The following is a 24321-nucleotide window of genomic DNA, read 5'->3' on the forward strand; positions in this document are numbered from 1 at the left end:
CTGGCGCAGGGGTCATGCCACGTTTGGCTATTTCTTAATGAGCGACTGAATGTGGGAGGAGAAACCCCACGTAGGCCAGGAATATGCAAAATCCACACAGATGCCATCTCTTGCTCCCTCCACCGCTCAGCATGTTAGAAAATCATGCACAAACGTGGTGTGTGTGTCATCCATTAACTGTTAACGACGTGTTTTGTTCGTGCAGACGCATCAAGGGGTCCAATCCACAAAATCGAATGGAAACAGCTCTGCTACACAGATAGCTCGGATACCTTCATGATGATCTTTGTTGCGAGTACAGCACACAATACTGCTGGCTCTGATAAAGGTTTTTTCAACAAATTGGTAGCCCTAACCCCCATCCCTAACCTCAGCCCTGCACGTCCCCTGTTTCCCGATGCATGGTACCGCGGTGCCCAAAACCAATGATGGTTGGTGACAGCGGTGGTTTCTTTTTCTCCGTGCGGTGGTATCCATTCAGCTGCCACTACGAGCAGCTCGTAAGTCGGTAAGTTGGTGCCCCTGTGAACCCGCCCCCCCCCGCGCGGATGCCGCGCATCAGCCGTGGGCGCCCCGTGTGTTCCCGCCACTCGCAGTGCATCCATGTAGTTACCATGTTGACTTCGGACACCATGTCGATGCTCGCGATGTCGATGCTCATCCCGACTGCCACCGGGGGCCCTGCAGACAAACAGTCACTTTGCACGGCTCTGCACGGTGAACTTTTGACACCACACGAATTTCATGAGGTATCAAGAACAGTGCTGACAATTGCAATCACACGGTTCCACATCGGTTCTATTTGTTTGCATTTTAAACACAAATTATGCCAACTTCTTAGAACACACGAGACTCGTTTCAGTTCTATCACCAGTGATGCACGTCTAGGCCACTTGGATTCCACTACGATCCCGGTCGCCCAAGTTCAAATACGGAACAAGGAATCGATATTTGCAGTTCATTGGACGCTAGCTGAAATGCCCCAGCATCTCAAAGCACCTTCTTACACCACATCTCATCTCAATAATTCCAATACCCAGCTGTGTTTTTCTCCTTTTTAAATCCTTTATATTAAGTTCACTTGCTTGCTTGCTTAGGACCGTGCAAATCTTTCGGTCGTTTTTTAACCCACTTCCCGTGATCCAATCGAGCTGACATTTTCCACGCAGACTCGTTGTGCGTGACAATTAATGTTCGTGAAAATTTTTTTCCAAAATGTTACACTTTTTAGGACAAAAATATTATATTTAATTACCAATTGCTTAATGCTGCCATGCAATCATCTGACCCATAGGTGGCAGCCATCTCAAGCCAGAGGATGAGAGGACCCTAGCCGCCACGCATATAAAGGATTTATAGTGAAAAACTTTGTTTTTACGGGTTATACTTTTTATAGCCTAGGGGACCCCCTGATAACAGCTGTCCCTGAGCGGCACGAGGTGACGTGGCACCAGCCTACATGTGGGCATGTCTGCCAGCACGGAGGACGATACTGCTCTTGGTTATTCAAACGAAGTAATTTGTAAAAAAAAAATTGGCAAATTTAAACCAGGACGCCGGCACACACGGCCTGCTAATTTTATAATAAGTTCACTGGATCTCTAACGCCCGCTTTCATGTGGACGGCACATACGTTATAGTTAACGGGTTGTATTAATCAGGGCGGCCAGGGTTCTTGAACCGCAGAACCTCTGTAACAAGCGGCGCCTCCCCGATACCTGACTGTAGACAACGCGGGCGGTCAAATGTCACCCGAACCTGGCATATGTTGGGCAAAATGAGCCTGGAATGAGAAGTGTGGCTGCCACGCTTTGTAAACACGAGCCAGTATATGCGAGGCCCGCTGGGCTAGAGCCGTGCCCCCCAGGCAACCCCACTGTGTGGCGAGGCGGCCCTGCCATTCCACTCCCCAGCAGGGATATATGCTTCCAAAGCAGGCATAACTAGGGATATCCATACACACTACTGGAGCATATAGAATAGCCTTTACTCTGAACCTGCTGGGAAATCTTTGCAAGGCTTTACCCGAATGTCCATTGTTTTTCAATGGACTAATTACTGAGGCCTGTAATATAATTTGCGAGCGCATGTCATCATTGCGTTGTGTTGTGACAGATCATTTTACATACTGCGTAAAAAAAACAAGGAATACAATACTTAAATATGCGTGGATTTTAGAACGCCTTTCAACATAGGTTTGTTCTCGGACGTACTGTATTATTTTAGAGAACCGTGAAAGGTTAAATACGTCAATCAAACGGTTAAGGAAAACGTAAGTGGGGTTTGCAGGACACGTGACGACTGGATGGGATGATGACCGATGGTCAAGAATAATAATGGGGTGGCAGCCGAGGAATTGGCACGAGCTCAAGAGGGTGACAACGGAGGAGGAGATGGAGTATTTAAATCAGCTCGTGTGCTGGTACTCGGTGGATTGTTACATTGCAGGCAAATGAGATATCGTGGCTTGGGGAGGCCTTGATCCAGCAGCGGATTGATCATGGCTCATAATGATGCATGACGGATAAAAAAGGCCAAGCCACACACACAACATGCGCGCATGTTGTGTGTGTGACGTCTTGGCATGTGCAAAACGCTAATCTTGTTTAAATGTATCGACGAGTTTGGACAATCCTCGCACAAAACAATTGCAACACAAGTTTATAACACGACTGCATCATCTTTATGAGACTCAGTGACCCCCGTTGCAGACGGACGAACGGAGACAGGCGGCATTGCAAGGAATTATTTTAAGCTTCGTTGGAAAGCGTCAACAACAATAACAGCGCAAATGTGAAATAGTCCTACGCTCCTTGTGAGAGACACGGGAAATGGGATCGTCCCTGTGGTAAGAAAATCAGGCTATTTTACAGACAGGATACGTATCTGAGTACAGTGCACATAACAAAGGACTGATGCCAGTTGCCTTAGAGGCGAGGTGCTCTGTTGGGCATGTACAGATGCCAGCGATGGTTCACACGACAATTCCACATTCTGAAGCCGGGCGCCAGACCGCACACGACCACTGTCGACGAATCCCCACACAGTGGTCGGGCCTTAGACCCCTTGCCCTGACTCCAGAGGGATGAATGGATGACCCATCTTAGGCGTCTCCCGGTCGAGAATTGAACTTGGAATAATTTGAACGAGAGTCGAAAGCGCAGCGCCCACCCTCGCCGGAGTGTAACACATCCACAGCAAGTGTGACGATGCGTGTCGCATTCATAACGCAATACGCAGCACGGGTTACACAGTTGCAACGATCGTGCGTGCGCATACGGCCTGTCGGCTCTGTGTGCATGATGACACGCAGTCTTGTGTCACGCAGTCTGTGTACGTCGCGTGTGCTACACAGCAATTACATAACGGTGCCCAACGTGCGTCGGCGAGGCGAGTCTCGTTCGATGTTGCCGGTTGCGAGACGCCGCCAAAGAGTTAAACCCCTCGGCGCAGACTGGTGCAGTCAAGCAGCACAGGCCGCCGTTGTATACCGTTCTCTCTCCGTGAGCCGTGTTCGCGTTGGGGAAGAGCGAGCGGGGACGAGAGAGCGATCTTACGGGAGAATTGCAATGCGCGCGCGCACACGCAAATGTGCGGCGGTTTTGCAGATATCGTAGAGTCTCCCCCCCACCGAACCAACCCAAAAAATAAATGCATCGAGACTGTATAAGCGGGAATAGTAAATAAGCGACGACCGGTGGTGCAATGGGCACGCGATGTCTGTGAGAGCGGTGAGCCCAGGCCACGATTGCGTGTGCGCGAAGCGACCGCGGCAAAGAGATGCGCGATTTCAGACGTTACCTCCAAAATCCGGCCTCAGTCGAATGTCGTATCCTCTCAGCAGACTATCAACTGTGTCCTTCACAAACGACATGTTGTCTTGTTCATTCGCGCTGAGAATAAATAATAATAATAAAACTCACACAAACAGCCATCTTTTTAACATCATCCCGATTTTCATGTCGCGCGTGCGTGCCGAGCCGCCGTTACATCGATGTCGAATTGTGTAGCGGCGTGAGCATCGAATATCTTCCTCGTCGCATTAACACACACGACGGCGACTTACGAGCAAAATGAGCTGAAAAAAGCAAATGCGTTTTACCTATGCACGCAGCAGACCGCTGCAATTACCAGAGGCAGCGACAACGACGCGAGGATTTTTCTACCGACTTTGCCCATGTTTAGTGATGTTGTGGAGAGAGAAGAGAGAAAAGAGAGCTTTCCGCAGGCAGCCCCCTACACGTTGGTCAGCAGCACGGCGACGGATGGCGCGCAGACGGCGTTTGGGACCATGCGCACGCACACGCGGACACACACGCGGAGCAGGGGATGCAAGGAGGAGCGGGGATGATGATGAACAACAACTATAAAACAGGCCGATGACGAAGAGAGGGAATTGGGGTGGTTGCGGGAATGAAACAGACACTGCGAGATGGAGACGGAGGCCCAGCGCAGAGTGTCCAATTGGCGGAGTTGAGGGGTAGATCCGACAGGAGTTGCTTCTCAAGACGAGCACAGACGGCAGCGGCTCCTGTGTTTGGGCTCGGGTTGGGAGGACGGGGGGGTAGCGGGGAGGCGGCACTCAGCGATGGAGCGGATGGGATGTTGGTGGTGGTGGGGAGGAGCGGGGGGAGGAGGGAGATGGAGCGGGGTTTGAGTAGAAGGTGGTGAGATGCCCGGCTCAGCCGGCGCTGCGCGCACTCGCTCGGGCACACGCGCTTGCACCACGCACACACGCACGCACACTCACGTGCACGCGCACACACGCACGCATGCGCAGCAGCAGCGCAGCCTCGCTGGCAGTCGTGCGCGCCGCTTAGCAGCAGAGCAGCACAGCGTGTCTGCTGCTGCATCCCGGAGCATGGCACGGCAGCAGCTCAGCCTCTGAGAGCCCGGATCCCCGGATCGAACCTTCACGTCCGACCACCGCGGCTCGCCAGCGCTCATTCGCACATAGGCAAGTACTCGTGCCTTTCGCGTGTCGGGTTTGCAATATCTTCTACTGTTCCTTCGTTCATAGAAGCGTTCTTTGAGGTTGAGTGTTTGTTGTAGAGGGTGTTGTTTGTTTGTTATCACTGTTGCTCAGTTGAGGATTGCATTAACGCTCGCTTTGTGTGCGTGCATTGTGCACGAGTACTGTGCGTGCGGCTAAACTTGCGTGCACTCGCTCTGTCGCACGTACACACCGACACACATGCGCACACACACACGGGCAGACACACACACCTGAACACAAGTGCAGGCACATATTCTGTGCACATGCGTGGGGTGTGTGTGTATATGCAGACGCGGGCTGCACACGCACACGTGCATACACGTACGCACACGTGCATACACGTACGCGCAGCAGCAGCATCATTGTAAGTAGGATACCACACGCTGAGTGTGTCTGATGGTGTGCGCGTCCGGCTATAAGCCACGACGCTCCGACACAGTGGGGAGCAGATAGCCCTGCGGTGGAAACAGGTGAAGACGCTGCAAACGCCGGGACTTAGTTTAACACGTAAGCTATTGTGTTAGTGGCGATTGCTCGGGCGTGATGCTCGGGCGAGGCGAGTCGTGATGCCATCCGGCACTGATGGACACCGCCGGCACGCTCATGCGAGCTCGGCGTGCTCGCGTCTCCACTACCGTGCTCGCGTTTCCACTACCGTGCTCGCGTATTCCACTACTGTGCTCGCATCTCCACTACCGTGCTACACGCTGCGTTCACACGGGGCCATGCCGGCTCGGTGCGAGAATATACAATCACGTGATGTGATCACCTTTGCTTTAGCAGTCGGAGCTGTCCACGCGGGATTGCCACCGGAGCCTGAAGGAGTTGTGTAGCAATTGGGCACTGGGTTTTCCTGTCTGCACGTCTACTGAGCTATTTATCGGGCTATTGTCTTATATATATTTTTTTACATCGGTGGCGAATGTAAGATGACAATTGTTTTTTTGTTTTTTACACGAGGTGGTGCTACAATATTCTTTAGAGGTAACAACAACAAAAACATGTTCTTCTTGTTGTTGATAAATACGTTGTGTTCAATGGACAGTAATATTTAGGCGCATAAGCCCAGGGGCTTTAGTTTGATGCCGAACTGAAGATGCTCTCCACACTCGATCAGAGCGCTAAATCGCCGCGTCCCTTATAGCCCAGCATGCACTGTGTGTTGGGTCATTTATATTTCATATGATGTTTGTGTGTGTGTGTTTGCGTATTAACGAGGTCCTCTGGTAAGCAATGGCCAAGGCGCGCGCCGTGTCAAATCACGTTTGATTAACATTACGTCCCGTCGAGATTCTTGCCTCGCAAGCAGCACTTGCTTGCTTGCCGCTTGCTGCTATTGCTCCACGCTTTCACCGTCTATTTATACACATACACGCGCGGCAGTGCTGCGCCACACACGCGCACACACTCCTCCTCGTGAGACACTCTCACCCCCCCTCCCGCCTCCTCGCCGCCTCTACCATTGCAACTAAACCCAGCGCTGCAGACGTGTGAGTATTCGAGCCGCGGATTGCGATGGAGCCAGCGCGATTGAAGACCGCACGAGTCAATTGAACGCTAAGGATATATATAATATACACGTAAAGAGGAAAATGTATACACGCGCGACATTGTGTGTGCCAATGCGAGATATGCAGTCATTTAATTTTGGTTGTTCGACGCGTATGCCTAGAGAAAATACGTAAACGTATAATTTGAAGCTTCAGAGCATCTAAGCCTTCATTAAGATTATAGATATAGCTATCACTTAATGCCAAGGGGTTATGTCGAGCGCGTGACTCGTATTAATGGTAGGGAGAACATTATCTGGGCTAATACACAAGTGAAAACACGCGCCGCTGGGAATTATTAAGCACGTCAAAGTGTATCTCCCCTGCTCGTGTGTTGGATGAATCTGCTGTGTTGATGGGTCGCTTCACGCGGCTTAACTAACTATTGTTCATTTCCGCAGGCACCGAATCGTGTATCCGGCCGCATCAATTGAAAGCCTCTATACATGGCTTAAACGGGAGAGGAATGTCAAGCAGGATGATACCCAGACATATGTGGCTTTATTTTCTTCTATGCTGCTGTGTCTTCTGGTAAGTGCCTTCATATATCGTGGATCGCTTATGCCTCTTCTAGTACGAGCGTGCGCGTGTATTAGCAGAGACGTGTTTATCGCATCATCATCATGCAAACGAGCGATCCATCACTGTGCTGACGCCCAATGGCTAAAACTGGGCTGTCACCGGGGTTTTACATCGTGCCGCTATGAATCGCAGCTGCCACCATTCCGCAGCGATTGCGTGTCGGAGCGCGTAACGCCGGTGGAGCTGCAATCGCCGCACGCATGACAACCTCGCGGGCGCTGCTGCGGTGGCGGGGCAGCAGCCGAGCAGGGAGGCGATCGCCGCTATTCGCAGGTCTCGGTCAGGTTATTTAAGCAGAGTAGCGGGTTGGCCAATAAGCTACCCGACCCCCACGGTGTTCAACTCTCTGTCGCTGCCCCCCCCCCCATTAAATGTGAAGGGGAACTAGGAAAGTGCGCTGTCCGCTACTCAACGTCGTTTAAGAGGCGTTCGCACGCTCGTATCGTGCGCCCAATGTGCTCGAGCAAAAATGCCACCGTGGTGTGGTCAGCTTGCGGCTGTCCTCGTGTGGGAGCTACCGCATGTCGGACTTTCCCTAACCGGGAGGGGGGCCATGATAGAATCAGCACAAGCATCGTCCTCACGCAACGGCGTCTCTCCGTCATTATTACCCGTCGATAGAATTGGCATTTCAAAATAGGGGTAAATGCTGCCGTTCGTGATGTGTCCGTGCGTAATCGCGTCCTATTGAATGTTATAAGCAACGATACGATCACGTCGGGCCATTTCTTTGTATGCAATTATTTTATATATTTATATATATATGAACACACGCACGCAAACCCATGGCTCAAACCAGCAGCCATGTTAAGGTCTTCATCGATACAAAGACTGCTTGTGCCTTGGCCATTTCCCTTCATCATATCAATCACAAGTTCACGTCTGTAAATGACGAGAGTTACACTGGCCGCAAAATCAAACGTATTTAACATCACGCAAAGGTGCGCATTGCACGTGCGACAGCTGTAAGCCTTTTCCAGACACCAGCAGCCTTGGGTGGGTCTGGAGAAGGCCGACAGGTGAACGTGTACAGCGAACACACGAGCGCTGTGAAGCACATGCGTAGCAACCTACAGGCAAAAACAAAAAAATGTGCGTGTGGCTCCGGCTGTTAACAGCGGCGACCGCCGTCGCACTTGAGTGAGAGACGCGGTGGGGGGGGGGGGTGTGCAGTTGGAGAGGACATCCCCGCATCGACACCAGGCAGCGGTGTAACAAGTGGTTCTGGGCTCGCAGGGCAGTTCGAGACCCTCTACGCATGGGGCTACAGGAGGGCGGGTGATGCGCACAGCAAGTGGGGCGTTGTGTTTAAAGCTAGGGGAGGACTTGAGTCACTGGCCCAAGCTCTCTTGAAACTTAGCCCATGGTTAAATCTTGACTTAAAGCTTTCGTGACTGCAGGAATTAATGTTATTTGGGTCTTTCGGTAAAGTCGCGTAGATGGTTCAAAGAAAATAACAATTGCTTGTATTGTGATCGAAACGTCGTAGTTTTTTGTTATTCTCTTTGAACCATCTACGTGACTTTACCAAAGGACCCAAATAATTAGCCCATGGTATTTTTTTTTACGACGGGTGGTATTGACAATGGTACGGCTCTTCTGTTGTTGTTGTTGTTGCCGCCTGTGCTTGTGTGCCACTGCCAACGCAGCATCACCAAATGAATGTGTTTCATTTCATAGGCCCGTGGTCAGTTGTGGATGTTGTGTGTCCACACGCCCACGTGCATGTGTACACGTTCGTCGCTGCACACAGCAGCATATGTGCTTGGCTCGTGTACGCTGTTTGCGTTTGCATTGTATCAAGGTGAGCGAGTGGCCTATTTCCGCGTGTGAGTGGCCTATATATGCGCACGTGTGAACCATCTCTCCGCTCACGACCTGTGGGTGAGCTCCATGCAGCTGATGTATGCGGCTTATATGTGTGCAATAGGTGCGCACGTGCCATACACGTGGCTTATATAGGTATCCTGTGCATGCGTTTGCTTGTATATATGGTATTGCGCGTAAGTGTATGCCATTTGGATGTCCTGTGTATACACGTATGCATATCATTTGTTTAATAATATATGTACTCAAGTATGCGCGCACGGCATATAATTAGCATCCAGTCTTATACCAATAAAATAAACATGGTGTACACTACATAGATTGACGGCAAATAATACTCAGCCTTTCATTAGACATACTTGCAGGCTTCCAAGGTCAATGTATCCCATTTCATGCTCTTATCACTCATCAGTGAGCCATAATTGGTTCAAAAATTGCCAGAGAGTATACCTGATTGTTAGAGGCTTGCACGGGCTAACTCGGGTAATGTTTGGCCCACTCAATGTAAAAAAACATGCACTTGTGGCATTTTAGTTAGGTGGCCATTTAAAGACTGTGCACATTATGAACGCGAATGCAAGGTGAAGTTTTGATACCTGGCGCGTTTAATAACAATGGGAGCATCCACGCGCTGTGCACCGAGCAGCAGCGTGGAGTGGCCTATTCGCGTGCTCTGAGTGTGCATTTGGGAATGCACTACACAGCAATTGCCAGCACCGTCACTGGAACACGGCGACGATGATTATTAATGCCACAACGTGATGCCAAAATAGCCAAGGCACATTTCATATGGAATAAAAAAAAACTTAAACGTTGGGATGAACAAAGCTTCTCATTAATATATGAACAGTGCATAAACGCACGAATGAAGGAATCTTGTATTCAACAAGAGGCAGTGCCAATTGAGATAACTGTGTATAAACCTAACCATTTTCTGTAACCTACACTCGAGTATAACACATGCTCTGTTGATAATAGGTTGGCATTTGATGCCTGAGTAACAATAGCCAAACAAAAGTCAACACGTTCTTCACTGCTTTAAAATGAAACATATAGGAAACGTTTTGGGCATTGGGCCTGCTTCATAGCAGATATATATTTATAAATAATTAATGTGCTATGAAGGGACATTGTCCGAAACGTTGCCTGTTATCAGTTTTTATAAAGGCCACAGTAATATACAAGAACGTCTTGCATGTGCTTGTTATTTATAGTCTGGTATATTTAGCCAGAGCAGAATGGCGATGGAACCTGCCAATAAATCAACTTATAAGTGTGTGCCACATCTGAGAGCCTTGTGAAATTTAATTGGATAGCATCTAACCAGCAAGTACATCTCTCGACGCACGTAGTTATGAGTTCAACTGCCACAGCTCACTGTGTGTAATACAATGCATAATCGTGTGCCTCTGCTGGGACACAGCATCTCATTGACAACATCAAGCAGTCCTCCTAATGGGAAGAAGGATGAGACGATCTACCCGGAAAACATAACGAAGATATTAGATCGACTCCTTGATGGATACGACAACAGGCTCCGGCCAGGCTTTGGCGGTAATATGCTCACACCACAATGGTCTCATCAGGTTGCTGACGTGCATTGGCGGCGGCTGCGTGGTGGCTGACAGTCGATCCAAGAATGGAATGTGCATTATAAATTTGAATTATGATTAAATGGGGCAGGACGCCCTGGTCGTCGGTACACCGGTTCCGTTCTATACAACGCGACTCCACATAAACTTTCACAGCTAATCGCCATCAGTGTCCCCGTGATTGCCTACGCCCAGTAAAGCCCGCCTCGGCTAAATCTCAAGACTCCATTTCAGGAGGATCCTAGCAAATTTTGCAGTAGGGAGGCGAGGGGAGCGATGTTGCTGGGTATATAATCGTAATTGAGTAATGTTAAGGTACTTTTTCAGCATTGGTATGCGTATCCAACACCAGTTACATTGTGTGGGGAGGGGGGTAGCTTTGAGAGAAAACCAAGGAACCCAGATGTAGCAACATGCAGAACAGGGGGAGAACAGACAAACTCGACACGAAAAGGCATCGTAAATCAAACCCAGGTTATTTTTGCTGTGTGGCACGAGCTTTACCACTGCACCACTCTGTCACTAACATATTCATTGGTGGTCGTGAGCCACGGGTGGGATCTCCACGTTTCTGTTTGCAGGATCCTGTCTACCCATAAGTAGTGCAGGTTTGCCAGATGGATAGTTCACCCAGCTAGATAATGGGCAGAGTTATAAATTGGAATCCTTAGAAATGTACAATTCGTAGTCTGCTGCATTACCAACTGAACTCTTCAAGGCACTGTCTAAAATGAGAATAGATTTTTACGGATTGGGTCAACTAATTAAGTTTAGATGTTTAATGCCCTGTGTATTATATATGCGTGCAGGGCCGGTTACGGAGGTTAAAACTGACATCTACGTGACAAGCTTTGGACCTGTTTCAGATGTGGAAATGGTAAACGAAGCTTTTCTTTGCACGTGTGTGAACATTATGCTTTTGGGTTTGCACGCGTCGCATAACATAATGCCGCTTAACAAAGTTAAACAATACAGGACGCGTCTTGAAACGTTGCATAACCGATGCACTCAACCGTTGTTGGTTACCCGTTGTAAGGATTACACTATGGACGTGTTCTTTCGTCAAACGTGGGTTGACGAGCGGCTGAAGTTTGACGGGCCGATAGAAATCCTTCGGCTGAACAACCTGATGGTGAACAGGATATGGACCCCAGACACGTACTTTAGGAACGGGAAGAAATCCATTGCCCACAACATGACGGCGCCGAACAAACTCTTCCGCATCATGCAGAACGGAACTGTGCTCTACACCATGAGGTGAGCCGAGTCCTCCGCGGTGGGGGGCGGTGGGGCGAGGGGGTGTTTTCATCTCAAGAGTTGATTTTGATGCGCGATGGATGGAGGACGTCTTTCACGCACGTGATGCTGCCGCACAAATACCTTCGTCCCTTCGTGCGTTTCGGACATGTCGGTGATACATTTGCCTCCGCGTGCATGCGTGTAAAGAGAAACTGTTTTTTTACGCGTGCGAAGCAAGCATTTCCCTTTAGTTGCATTGTCGATGCACATTAACAGCGAATTCGTTTGGATATCTCTCCAGCTCTGCAGAACCTCCGATTCCTATTGGCGCAGAATCTCCGGCATCTGCCACCCATCTCCGTGCCTTTATCACATCTTGATAGCACTAATAAATGTCTCTCCGATGTGGAATTCCTAAACACGTCACCCTGAAACTCAAAATCATCCAGAGAAAGCCACCATCAGAATTATCACCTGCACCCATAAATCAGACCGCATCAGTGGTGCAATTGGTAAAAGTGCAGCCCTGCAATTCCTCGCTCATGCCACTGCTAGTGGAAGGCCTACCTGCAGTTATGGCTGGTATCTGCATGGATAGTGCACTCTATTCTGTCTGTGCAGGGAAACAGCAGCAGCAGTAGTGGCAGCTATGCTGTATTTTAAGGAGCACGTGAACGGTAAAGACCCGCGCAGTCAATCTGGGTCAACGTACCCTTGTGCATACTCTTCACTCGTGTTTGGCAAAAGCTCGTCTCCATTAGTGGTCCTGAGCCAGTCATGAAACCACCCACTTTGCTATTGCGAGGGGTACAGTATCAATCACGCTGCGTGCGAATGCTCAAAACGTCAAAGTGCCTCAGCAGGCAACCCATCTCTGAGTGGCTTCCACCGCTGGCTTGCCAGAACGCGGTTCCCAATTTTATTTACCGCAGAGGGATGATGATGATGATGAGCTGGGTCAACCTTTGACCAGGGTTTGAACTCACCACCTTACAATTGGTTAAATTAATGGAGGCTCTCAAACCACTTATGCGTGTGTATGTGTGCTCTACGCTTGTGTTTTCTTGAGACAGGCTGACGATAAACGCTGAATGCCCAATGAGACTCATGGATTTTCCAATGGATGGCCATACTTGCCCACTGAAGTTCGGGAGTTGTGAGTGTTTGTTTTTATTCGCACGTTAATTAAAACTATTATAATCAATGTGCCATTTGCCGTGTCATTAATTTGCTTCCACATCAATCACAGCAATAAATGTGCCCGTGCTATGCATTGGGTAAATAACCAGTATTATGTATCGACAGATGCCTACCCCAAAAGTGAAATCATTTACAGTTGGACCAAAGGTGCTAACAATTCTGTGGAGGTCCCGCAAGAGTCTTCGAGCTTGCTACAGTATGACCTAACAGGGCACAACGTCTCAAGCGAAGAACTCAAATCGAAAATCGGTAACGCCCGAGTTCCACTTGTCAATGACGCATCCACTGGCTTGCATGGTGACTGTCTGATTGAAGATTGCGTATTGTTACCATGCGATTGTGCGCTTGCGGCATTAATGGATTCTTTGTGTTCCACTTTGCAGGAGATTATGTCGTTATGACCGTGTCCTTTTACCTGAAGAGAAAAATGGGATATTTCATAGTTCAAACGTACATACCGTGCATCATGACGGTCATTCTCTCCCAAGTGTCATTTTGGATTAACAAGGAGTCTGTGCCTGCCAGGACGGTGTTTGGTAAATCGCTTTTGTAAATTCGAATTTACTCCTCTTGCCATTGCATCCTGTTATCACTGTGCTAAACATGCCTGTTTTATTATATATCAGCATGGAATACAGCCATACAGAGGTATTCATAATGTACTTAATATAACAGCAACGTGCATGCAGATAACGCAATATTTGCGCAAAACTAGGATGTCATGAATGTGCTGCGTAAGAAGCATCTTTGACGCCACCCATTGACTGATATCGTGAAAGTACAAGTGTAGATCTTGACACAGCAATCGTGAAAGTACAAGGTGAATCTTGACACCGCGAGGCGAGTTGTGTGCGTGAGTCATTTGTGGCCATACAATTGCAACTTGAAACAAACGCAAAACCTTGAATCTGAGAAACAATTGAAACGTATTTACTCAATACAATAGAGTGCACCATATCTAGTATAGTAAGCGCCAGTATGCACGATTTACACAGCAAACTATTCGCGCAGCAAAGCAATCGAATGTTGCTTACATCCTGTATTTGAAGTCTATCACTATGGGTGGGGGTTCTACAGTGTAGCAATAAACCCCATTGTTGTTCTGTAATATGCTCCCACGTCTATGCTGCCCCCCCCGCCTCCAACCTGCACTGCTCGGCATAGGTGAAGAATAGTCGAATAAACCCCCCTGACTATAGCACATGTATTATGCGGTGGGTGGGGGGGGAGTGGTGGCACAGTGGTTAGTGCACTGCACACTCTGACTTGGGCGGTCCGAGTCAGACTCCTGGCCATGGTCGTGATATCGGCACCAGTCCAAACCACAGCCCTCTATCAATCCGGTACTGAGCAGCGTGATGAAGCATCCTTAAGCCCCCCACAGCCGGCAAGCACCAAGAGGCCTTTATCCACCAGTGGGTTGCCAAAGACTGTTTCTTGCATTATTCACTGTGGAATTAGTTACATGAAGGCTTTATTTAGGCAATGTGCAAAACATCGTATTTAGCGGCATCAAATATACGTGGCTATTTTGTTGCAGCTGTTATTTTAAATACAGAGTAACTTGCAGGACCCAACACAATTCACCAGTCACGAGTGTATAATGGATGTTGGATGTGTATCTTTACTACGTTTGTACTGCGTATACTGTATATAATTAGGAATTACGGAACACATTTAGTGACACAATTTGAGCCAGTCTTCCAATTCAAATCGGTGAAAACCCCATCACAACAGAGACAATAATACGTGCATGTATGTGCCTTATGCATTCCTCCAGCCCTGTGTTGAATGGCCGCATGTTCTCAACTTGTGGAGTTGGTGGTGTAAAAACGAAGAAAACGGCCACACGTGCAGTGTTCTTGAGTTGGTAGTCTGCATAAGGCCGAGCGTGAGCTTTTGTGCCGTGCAGTGCACATCTTTGCGTGGTGTTCACTCTCGTAGTCTTCATCCAAAACTCAGTTTTGTGTTGAATTAATCGAGACAAGCCCAGCTAATCGTTCTTTAGTCGACATGCACTCTCCCGGTAGCGGATCGAAGACTTGTTTTAAAATATTGTAGGACCCTGCATGAATATAAAAAGAACAATACAAGTTATCTGGTAAATATCGATTACGTACCGATTTTTGGGGTCTCAATGTGGGATGGGTGGGAGACAACACCACCACCCTTACCTCCCCCCCCCCACAATCTGCAATCTGCCAATGCCCTCCTTAGTTTGGCGCTTCTCGAGTGTGGGCACAGTCCAAGTAAAAAAATAAAACATTGAAGGACGCCACAGCAGCAACAACACCACGCCGTGGCGTCGTGTACTTATCCCGGCGACGGGCTCAAGAGTCATCATCACGCTCATAGATGAGGCTACACTGCAGGGAGAGCCACCAAGACGCCAATGTGGGGTAGCGTGATTGAGGCACAGGGTGATCGCATAGCTGTCAACCCATACGGGTTACCCCGTATGCTTGTGCAGGGAAATTGAGATTTCAGGTCTATATGGCATAGAGCCGTTTCAATATGGGCAAAAAAGTGTCTATTTGGTTGTGTTTCTCCCTTGTGATGGGACTTTGTAGGATGAACTTTAAGATTTATAAGGGGCACGGCGTGACCAATAAAGTCCGAATTTGTCTGTAATATGGTAGGGCACTGACAAGGGGTTGACAGGTGTGCGATCGGTATGAAAAAGTTCGCGCAAATAACAAATAAACAATGAAAAAAGAAATAAACAAACAAACAAACAACGCTTATACCACTAACCAGCATCGCCCTCGCGGTGTGCAGGCATCACCACCGTGCTCACAATGACCACGCAAAGCATCAGCGCGCGCGGATCGCTGCCCAAGGTCTCATACGCCACGGCCATGGACTGGTTCATCGCCGTGAGCTTCGCCTTCGTCTTCTCGGCGCTCATCGAGTTCGCGGCGGTCAATTACTTCACCAACCAGCAGGCGGAGCGTGCCAAGAAGAAGGCGGCCAAGTTGGTGGCCTACCAGAAGCTCCAGGCCAGCATGGCCGAGCCGGTCAAGGACGAAGTTGTGACGGTAAAACATAGAACTGTCGCAGGCCACGAGGCACCAAGACGTTAGCTGCACTTAGGCGGGTGGTGCTTGCGTTTCGCGCGGCACAAACACTTGATAGACAGGAAAACCTTCTTGCTAGACATTTAAAAATATATATTTTACTAGGTAAAAGGCCCCACTGAGTTGTATATCTATTTGTTTTGTTTTAAGAAGCGATCTGGCCACCGCAAATGATAGCTCGACGAAGTGGCTTATCGTCATGTGAAAATGTACAGCAGCCACATACTCTAAACGTGATGTTGGTTCTAAAAGTAGAGGGGAAAATCGTAGGACATGGAGAAAAATCCACGCGACCATGGAGAGACATGCAAACTCCAAATATATAAGAGTCAGGGTCGGGTAGTTAACATCTCGCCACCATTGCGCCCAAGATCCCCCGTATGGCCCCTAACATACTTGGGGTAAGTGCTGTTAGCGACGAGCACCTATGAAGGCCGGCACGACACACGAAGGGGTGGGGGGCCAGCACCACGCCCAGCCGCCTTTGTCTCCCCAGTGGCGATGTTTACACATCGCACCAGATACTAATTTGAGGCTGAGTCAACCTAAGGGAGGCACATAACCAGTTCAATTAATCGTCACCGCTGTTGGTGGCCGTGAGCAGGAATCGAACTCTGGGTTTGTAGCCCAGCATGCCAACCGCTGCGCCACCTCTCCCCGCTGGGTGCTGTGCACCACCTCTTGTATGGCACCCGTAATCTTTGCATGACCCATAAACACCACTTGCTATAGACTGGACTGTAGGTGTGCATCTCCACACCCATTCATGTTCCTGTGGGTTAAACAAAGTGCAGCGAAGTAAAATGCACTCAAATAATTGGCAGAGTTTTGAATAATTTCGGGGAATTGTGCAGAAAGTCGGAACGGCTCCGAGCAACAGAATTATGAGACCTTTTTGCCAGTATCAAAGTATGAGAGTACCTTTTGCAAAGAATCAAGTTTGCATTCACCACAAGTACGTGTGGTTAATGCGAACTTGATTACTTGAAAAATGTTTCTATTTGGTGGTTTAACATCTTCACGCCTAATTTATTGCCAGAAAGGGTAAAGCCATTTCTTATTTTTTCAACGGAATTATCACAGAAAAAACTGAAATGTATTTCCTCCCCCCTTTTAATGAAGTCTTATCGACCAAAGAGGTTGATCAACTTGCTTTTCCTGGCCTTGTCTGTGTTATTTAAGTATACTTTTATTGGGTCGCTGTGTCAATAAGAGTGCAATTTATCTTTATTAGAGTTTTAAATCAGAACAAAGAGCTATGCAGGAAATAAGTAGCATACACCAGGCAATATAATAAACACTCAAACACATGTGATTACATTTGGGTAGTTTTAAACATTTAAGGGCCTTGAGTAGAAAATACTTAAGAGTTCCCCATAGGCAATGTTTTTTCATATATACTGCACGGTATGTACAAATCAAAATGCTTAAATATATACGTCCACAAAGTGCAATATTTCTGTGGCCCTGTTTTTAATGGCATTAAGAGCACATTGACGGCATTTTTGTATTTTACAATGAAGACCAGAATAATCTATGCAACTATTGTGGAACACAAATCTATCCATAATGCTGTTACTGGATATTTAATGTCTGCTCTACGGCATATGGCACGCTATGGCGTTACCTTGTGTCATTAATCATGATTACCTCGTGCAAGCCTACATACAACACCACACATCTTCACAAATGGTGTTCGCGCATCTGCCAGTCATCTCGGTCCATTAACCCATAACGCCTAGGTCTGTACCACGACCTCCTTGTCTGTGGGATTTCACCACCCAACGTGCCTTTAATGTGCACCTAGCTAGGCATAAGCATCGTAGCGACTTTACCATAACTTCATGGTGACTATAGGCTTTTGCTGTGGTCTATATGGTTTCATCAGTAATTGTTACTAGTAATCACCAAATTAACTGCTAATTGGTTTATCTATCAATGTGCATCTTATGGGAACCCGTAAATCTCAAGGTTTAGCTGCTGGCCAATACTTCCCTTGAGTTTTCATTATTAACATGCTAATTTCTCACATTGACATTACTAGCCCCGCCCACTTTGTTTATGACCCTTGGGCTACACCCATTTTAAACCTTTAAAACCGTCTGCCTCAGCAGCTTTCCCCCTATTTTTTCCTCCTGATGATGATCGCTAGTATTGTCATCAAAACGTCATAGTTTTTTGTTATTTTTTTGTTATTTTCTTTGAACCTATCTACGTGACTTTACCGAAAGACCCAATAATATTACTATTTTCGTTTCGGCTCTCCCGTACATCACACGTGATTCTGCCTAATTAGAATAGCATTGGACAAAGCAACCTGTGTGTGTGCGCGTGTGCTTGTGCCAACATATACAATATTTTAAGCTTTACACCTTGGTCCGACACGTGTAATTCACACGGTAGCTTCAATAATGGCAGCACTCGCACAGAGACCGCTTTCAGTGACATTGCCGTGGAAGTCGCTTCGTTGGGCACTCTCCCTCGACGCCACGGGTCTCATGACAAGCGTGAACGATTGCCGATGCGCAAACTGTGTCACTATTGAATGGCCATCTGCCCCACGCTCATATATTAACACTGGCATATTAGGGCTTAGGATTACCAGAAGCTGCAGATGTTAGTTTTTTTTAAACCTCCTAATTAATAACTTATGAATAACAGTGTTTTGCACAAACGAAATCTCAGACCCCGAGCTTACACGGGCCACAGGGCCCGTGAGCCCACGTGGGTAACGTGTCACAACCTCATTTGTGAGGTCCCCAGACGAAAGCTGGTTTTCCTTGCCATCCAGTCAACAAGAGTGCCAAATGATGCCTGCCCGACGCACAATGAAATAGTGAATAATTTATACTAAAAGATCAAGTGAGGACAGGCAGTGAGGCATTACGCAGTTGCCCATCTTGCCCGTGGCCTACCATGTCTGGCACGGGCCCAGGTGCAAGGAATCTAAATGGGGCCCCCAGTCCAATTTTCTCCCCCCCCCCCCCCGCTTCGTAGCCCCGCGCCTGGGCCCCTTTATCCCAGTGGAGTTGCACCGCCAGCACGCTCGATACTTCCGCCACCACACCCCACACATCCATCACGCATCCCAGACGCATTCCACACTCATCCCTCACACATCCCATACGCATCCCATGCACATCCCACGCACATCCTTCACGCATCCCACACATATCCCACACGCATCCCACACGCATCCCACGCACATCCTTCACGCATTCCACACATATCCCACACGCATGCTACACACATCCCACACACATCTCACACGCACGAGGAGTTCTTTCTGTGAGTTGGATATAATTCTGCAGCATTGTATCGACTAACACAGCGGACTTATCGATGCTATGATTCTCAATCAAGTGAATTGGAACATGGAAAAATGTGTTCACCTCTACAATAAGTTATTTGGCTGATCAGCTGGGGTGAAGCATAGCATGGGTTCCCCCCCCCGCTTCCTCTAACACGATCGGCGAGCATGTCCAGAGCCGTCTAAGCGCTCCCAGAAAGGAGGAACCCTTTCAACTGCATTGACTTGGCTCATTGTAGTAAACTTACGCAGATGCACGTACACACCACTTCAAGCAACTCCCGATGCCATCGAATGGATTTACCAAACTTAACCTACGTGTGCAATGTTTCGTCATTTTGCTTTTCAAATGCCATATGAAAGAAATATTGTAGTCATTTGACACTATATATATAATTTTGTTATGTGCTCCGTGTAGTACACGTGGCTTCATAGCCCCACAGCAAAGTGCGGATGTCACTAAGACAGTCGGCTTCGCTGTTGTTAAATGGAGAGACTGGCCCTAGCCGTAGTCATGTTGATATATCGGCACTGATTCATGGCTTTGAACAGACATTCACATTGCTGCACACTCATTTGAGCAACACTTGTAATGTAATAAGAACGTTTATATAAAAAGCGGCGTCTCGTTTGGTTCAATTTGCATCTCAAAACGCCACTATAGAATTACTCACGTACAGCCAGAACCGGTGCCAACAATGGCACGAGCTCTGGAGTCCTACATAGTCATGTCAATGTCAAAGTTAGAAACAGTAATTCCACTCAAAGACCGACTCGTTTGGGGGAGTCTTTAACATTACGTTTGCATGTAACTAACACCTGATACAAAATGAATGCTGAATAACATAACAACGATACATTTCATATTTTGTGTTTCTAATTAATTACAATAAAAGCAAACCATGAATGTACAGTTTAATGTGAGTCGCTTACCATCAGAGGTAAAAAGGAGAAAGGCTGGAGAGGGTTTCTCATGGGCTAGAAACATTCATCATCATCACAGCTCATGGGAAGATAGCCCGTAGGTGTCCACTGCACATTTCCTTATTTGTTTCCACTTTCCTCTGTCTTGTGCCAATATGCTCAGGTAGTTGCCACATCTTTCTGGCACCAATCTCTTCTTACGTCGTTGTCAAGCCATTCTCTGTTAGGTATTTCTCTTTCTGGTTCCTTCCATTTGTCCGAAAGCACTTTTTTCCTGTTGTTGCCCATTCTACATATGTGTCCAAATAGTGCCAGTTTCCTTCTCATCACTGTCTGCATCATCGGGTTGTCTTCTTCTCAAACAATTAGTTGTGGTTATAAAAAAAAGAATGTAAAACAGGAGAGCAGCGGCAGATGACGTGGATGACCATGGCATCCAAGCGGCCAGGTTCACCGAGTGCACGAGTTGAGCACTTTTTTAAAAAGACAAATTTAGCAAATAAATAAAGTACTTCATGATTAGTTTTACACATCTGTTTACATAAATTGACATACATTTAATATATGTAGAATGATGTCCAAAACCGCATTCTGAATAAAACTCCGCCACCAATCGGCATCATGGCCGATGGGATTCAGGGCCCAGCGCCCTGACGTCAGCTCGTTGTGGACACTCCGTTGGTCTCACAAAGCCTGATCTGCGTGCGTGACAAGAAGAGACAGCTCCACAGAGGTGCAGATTCGCAGCTTGATGATGATTACGAAGTTGATAGCAATTATGATAATGATGCTCCTGCAGCTCATTATGATCCACAAAACCACTTCTTGAATCCCAATCTCACAGGAAGCGGCGACCGCCTGCCTAGAGGTTTTTCTCACAGATGCATAACTTGTCTCGATTGAAAAACGGATTTCTTTAGAGCTACATTTTGTGTTTAGTTTGTAGTCCTGGCCCCGCACCTCCGATTATCACGGTTGGCTACGTACGGGGCGAAAAAAGGTTCAAGTTCAACGTACAACAATGAGAGTGAAACGTCATCATCAGGGGATGGCCGCGTGGCACGCGTTGTGGCTACAGATCTCCGTGTCCCACCGCACGCAGTCATCGCCGTGCTCACACCGTTTGGCTCCGAGATGTTCATTATTTTTTTTATATTTGTTCTGAATACTCTTTTGTTTTGGATGGCTTTTCTGTCTTACCCATAATTCCACGTACTCGAGTCTGGCGTTACAAGTTTGTCTTACCATATTCTGGGAAAACTCACGAAAGATGCATAATAGTGTGAACGTCTTAGCCCAAACTTCAAATTTCAGATGTAGTTATAAATTAACGTCAAGGATAATAGCTTTCTCTCTATATAACGTTGGTTTCTATTGTGTTAATATCTTACAATGTGAACGTTTGGCAATTTAAAATAAAAAGACAACAAAATATTTCTTACGATCAAATATTAGGCAACAATTATTTAAACATAATAATAAAATGTGAGTATATTTAAAAAATTCGTAGGATGGTTACATTTTATGTTAGTGCAGCCTTGGAATATTATTGTATGAGCAGCTATTTTTTTGCCATTGCAGTTCCCAATGGTGTTGGTAATCTCATGCCTGCATATACATTGACCGCCACACATTGTTAAATCAAGTATGTAAAATGTTTTGTCGTGAAGTTAATCCAGCCAGAAGACGATGTGGTAGAGTGGCCACAATCAGAGGGGTTCCAAATTCCAATCCTAGTTGGGGGTCAACTCAGCCCATAGGTCAAAGAACCGTCACCTCGACGTAGCAACGCTGCATTGGCAGTGGTGAACAAACACAGTCAGCACAAAACACAACTCAATACATTAATCCATAATGCCATGGCCTTAAAATGAACATTATATCACAGGTGACGTTTCGGGCAATGGTCTTAATACCACAGCACATAGAAAGGCTAGAGACAATGAGTGGATAAGAGACTGCACTTTACACCGTGGCATCTCAAAATGATTACATTTTAAAATCTCTAATGATGGAAGTTTATTTTTTTAAATCGGCATATGAATAGTTGAACTCTTAGTAGCTCTTGAACAACAGACAGACCCTAATATAATAATAAAAAATGCAAAGAAAAACTAATTTGTTTTAAGAGTTAAATTATAAAATGTTGCTGGCACATTATATAATGGGTAGATTTGTTGTAATGCATTCCTGGGCCCAATGTCCACTTCGTTAGGGGGTCCAGTGTAGAAACTCACCCCCCCTCCACTCAAGGGGGGGAGGGTGAGTCATCGTGAGTGTGGGCTATGCCAGAACGGCCAACCGATTACCGATAATATAATCTAACCGCGTGCCGTCTACTTGTCGCTGTCGCGTTCTTGCTGTTGCGCCTCGGACAGAGCGCCAACATCTCGGAGACCCACTGCAACTTGAAGAAGCGAGTCAACTCGGCGGCCGCGTCCCGCGTGGACCTGTTCGCGCGCCACCCGCTCGCCTCGCCCGACACGGCGAGCCTGGCGAGCCGCTGCTCGGGCGCCAGCCCCCTGCCACGGTCGCCGCAGCGTGCGGCCTCCACACAGACCCCGGCCGGGACGTCCGGCCAGCAGCAGCAGCAGCAGCGACCGGCGTCGTCCTCGAACCCTGCGGCGTCCGACGCGGGCAAAGCCTCCACGCCCGTGGCGCCGACACCTACCGCGCCGCCCCCGCCGCCCCCCTCTGCCGGCACGAGCAAGATAGACATGTACGCGCGGATCCTCTTCCCCGTGTCGTTCGCGGTCTTCAACATGGTCTACTGGGTTGTCTATCTGTCCAAGGACACCATGGAGAGGCCCGAAGACAAGTGATGCTCCGCGGCTTTGGAAGAGGGACAAAGAGATGGGCACCGAGGCCCCTTGCAGCCTCAGCGAGCTGCAACCCCACTCCACTGCACTGCACACGAACGACACTTGCAGCCGTGAGCACCACGCGACTGGTTTATAACACAGAGGAGAAGAAGAAGCACTTTTTTTGTCCCGTGCAGTATAAGTCGCACTGGCCTCTGGCTGAGCTTGCAAGTGGATTCACTTCGTGGAGGTTGCCAAAGACACTGCAATAAAGAAGGGCGCAGCAGCAGCTGCGGGAACCACGGTGGGGTGGGCAACACGCGTGGCCACGCGCCGTCTCGAGCAGTTTGTTCAGTGTTGCAATAATGAAACATCGCATCATATATAGGTATTCTTTAAGGACCTTTCTTCTATTTTTTATGTTGGGATTCTATTTTTTATTATATTCTTAAAGTGTGGGGCCCTCTTCAGAAATGTGTGTCTTGTTGCTTCCCTCGAATGAAAAAAAAATGGCATGCTGCTACAATACCTTCCATATGCGTTTTGTACAGTTTGTAAAAAAAAAATCACAAAAATTATATATAGTGTGTAATTATAATAATCCATTGTGCAAGTGGAGTTTACATTCCAGTGTTTTGTACACTGCAGTCTCACGTACACAACTCACTCGTCAAACTATAATAACAACACAGATGAGGAAGCTGTTCTATCGGCTGGATCAATGAGATAATAACGTGTATTTTATTGTATAATCGACAATAAAATTTAGAGACTTTTCGCATCATCATTGGCCTTTTGTAATATTCGATGTATATCACAGCGTATGTGGTATACGAAGCCACTTTGGTATAATGATAATAATAATAATAGTGGTGGTGGTGGGTTGTAAATGTACGGTCACAAAAGGGTCCCTCTTGGGTGGCTATTGTGACGTGACCAGTGTGAATGTTTTAATCAAATCGTCGAGCACACCCACCGGCGTCTCCGTTCGCTAGGCGACATAATGGCAAACCGTGCCGTTAGGTAAAAGCCAAGGTAAACGAGAAATGAAAACCGCGAGTTCGATGTCACGTAATGATATTCACCCATAGTGACCTCAAAACCAAACCGTGTGATCAGAAGTAATTGAAATGGGCGTAAACGTTTAAGTACTTTCAAACATATACGGAGTATGTATGGGTTTATCTGAAGCACTCTATTTAAAATGATACTCTTTTAAATAA

At 47.5% G+C, this 24321-nt stretch overlaps 2 protein-coding genes across 6 annotated transcripts in view; one reads left to right on the top strand and one right to left on the bottom strand.

Annotated features, from left to right (window-relative positions):
• The window catches only part of LOC144937540 (gamma-aminobutyric acid receptor subunit beta-3-like), a 272017-nt gene extending 267261 nt beyond the window's left edge, over positions 1-4756 (bottom strand). Inside the window, exons 1-3 of one of the 3 annotated variants that reach the window (XM_078864797.1) lie at positions 4103-4756; positions 3802-3893; positions 614-681 (exon numbers count right to left, since the gene is read on the bottom strand). In XM_078864797.1, the coding sequence (XP_078720923.1) occupies positions 614-681; positions 3802-3893; positions 4103-4179 (237 nt within the window). In that variant the 5' untranslated portion in view covers positions 4180-4756. The remainder of the gene's footprint in view (positions 1-613; positions 682-3801; positions 3894-4102) is intronic. The other 2 variants (XM_078864796.1, XM_078864798.1) reach the window with 2 other exon arrangements.
• A 129-nt stretch (positions 4757-4885) lies between these two features.
• On the top strand, positions 4886-23943 carry LOC144937539 (gamma-aminobutyric acid receptor subunit alpha-6-like). Of its 3 annotated transcripts, none has more exons than XM_078864794.1 (10): positions 4886-4957; positions 6948-7077; positions 10379-10509; positions 11357-11424; positions 11584-11804; positions 12860-12942; positions 13092-13235; positions 13370-13522; positions 15765-16024; positions 22676-23943. In XM_078864794.1, exons 2-10 carry the CDS (start codon positions 7013-7015, stop codon positions 23117-23119), a joined length of 1569 nt encoding a protein of 522 aa, XP_078720920.1. In that variant the 5' UTR covers positions 4886-4957; positions 6948-7012; the 3' UTR covers positions 23120-23943. The 3 variants fall into 3 exon arrangements, with proteins under 3 accessions (XP_078720920.1, XP_078720921.1, XP_078720918.1); XM_078864795.1 differs by lacking the exon at positions 4886-4957 and adding an exon at positions 6117-6576; XM_078864792.1 differs by lacking the exons at positions 4886-4957; positions 6948-7077 and adding an exon at positions 8761-8932.
• Positions 23944-24321: the final 378 nt, after the last annotated feature.

Source organism: Lampetra fluviatilis, chromosome 19 (assembly GCF_964198595.1).
Source record: "Lampetra fluviatilis chromosome 19, kcLamFluv1.1, whole genome shotgun sequence".
In the NCBI taxonomy this organism is placed as follows: Eukaryota; Metazoa; Chordata; class Hyperoartia; order Petromyzontiformes; family Petromyzontidae; genus Lampetra; species Lampetra fluviatilis.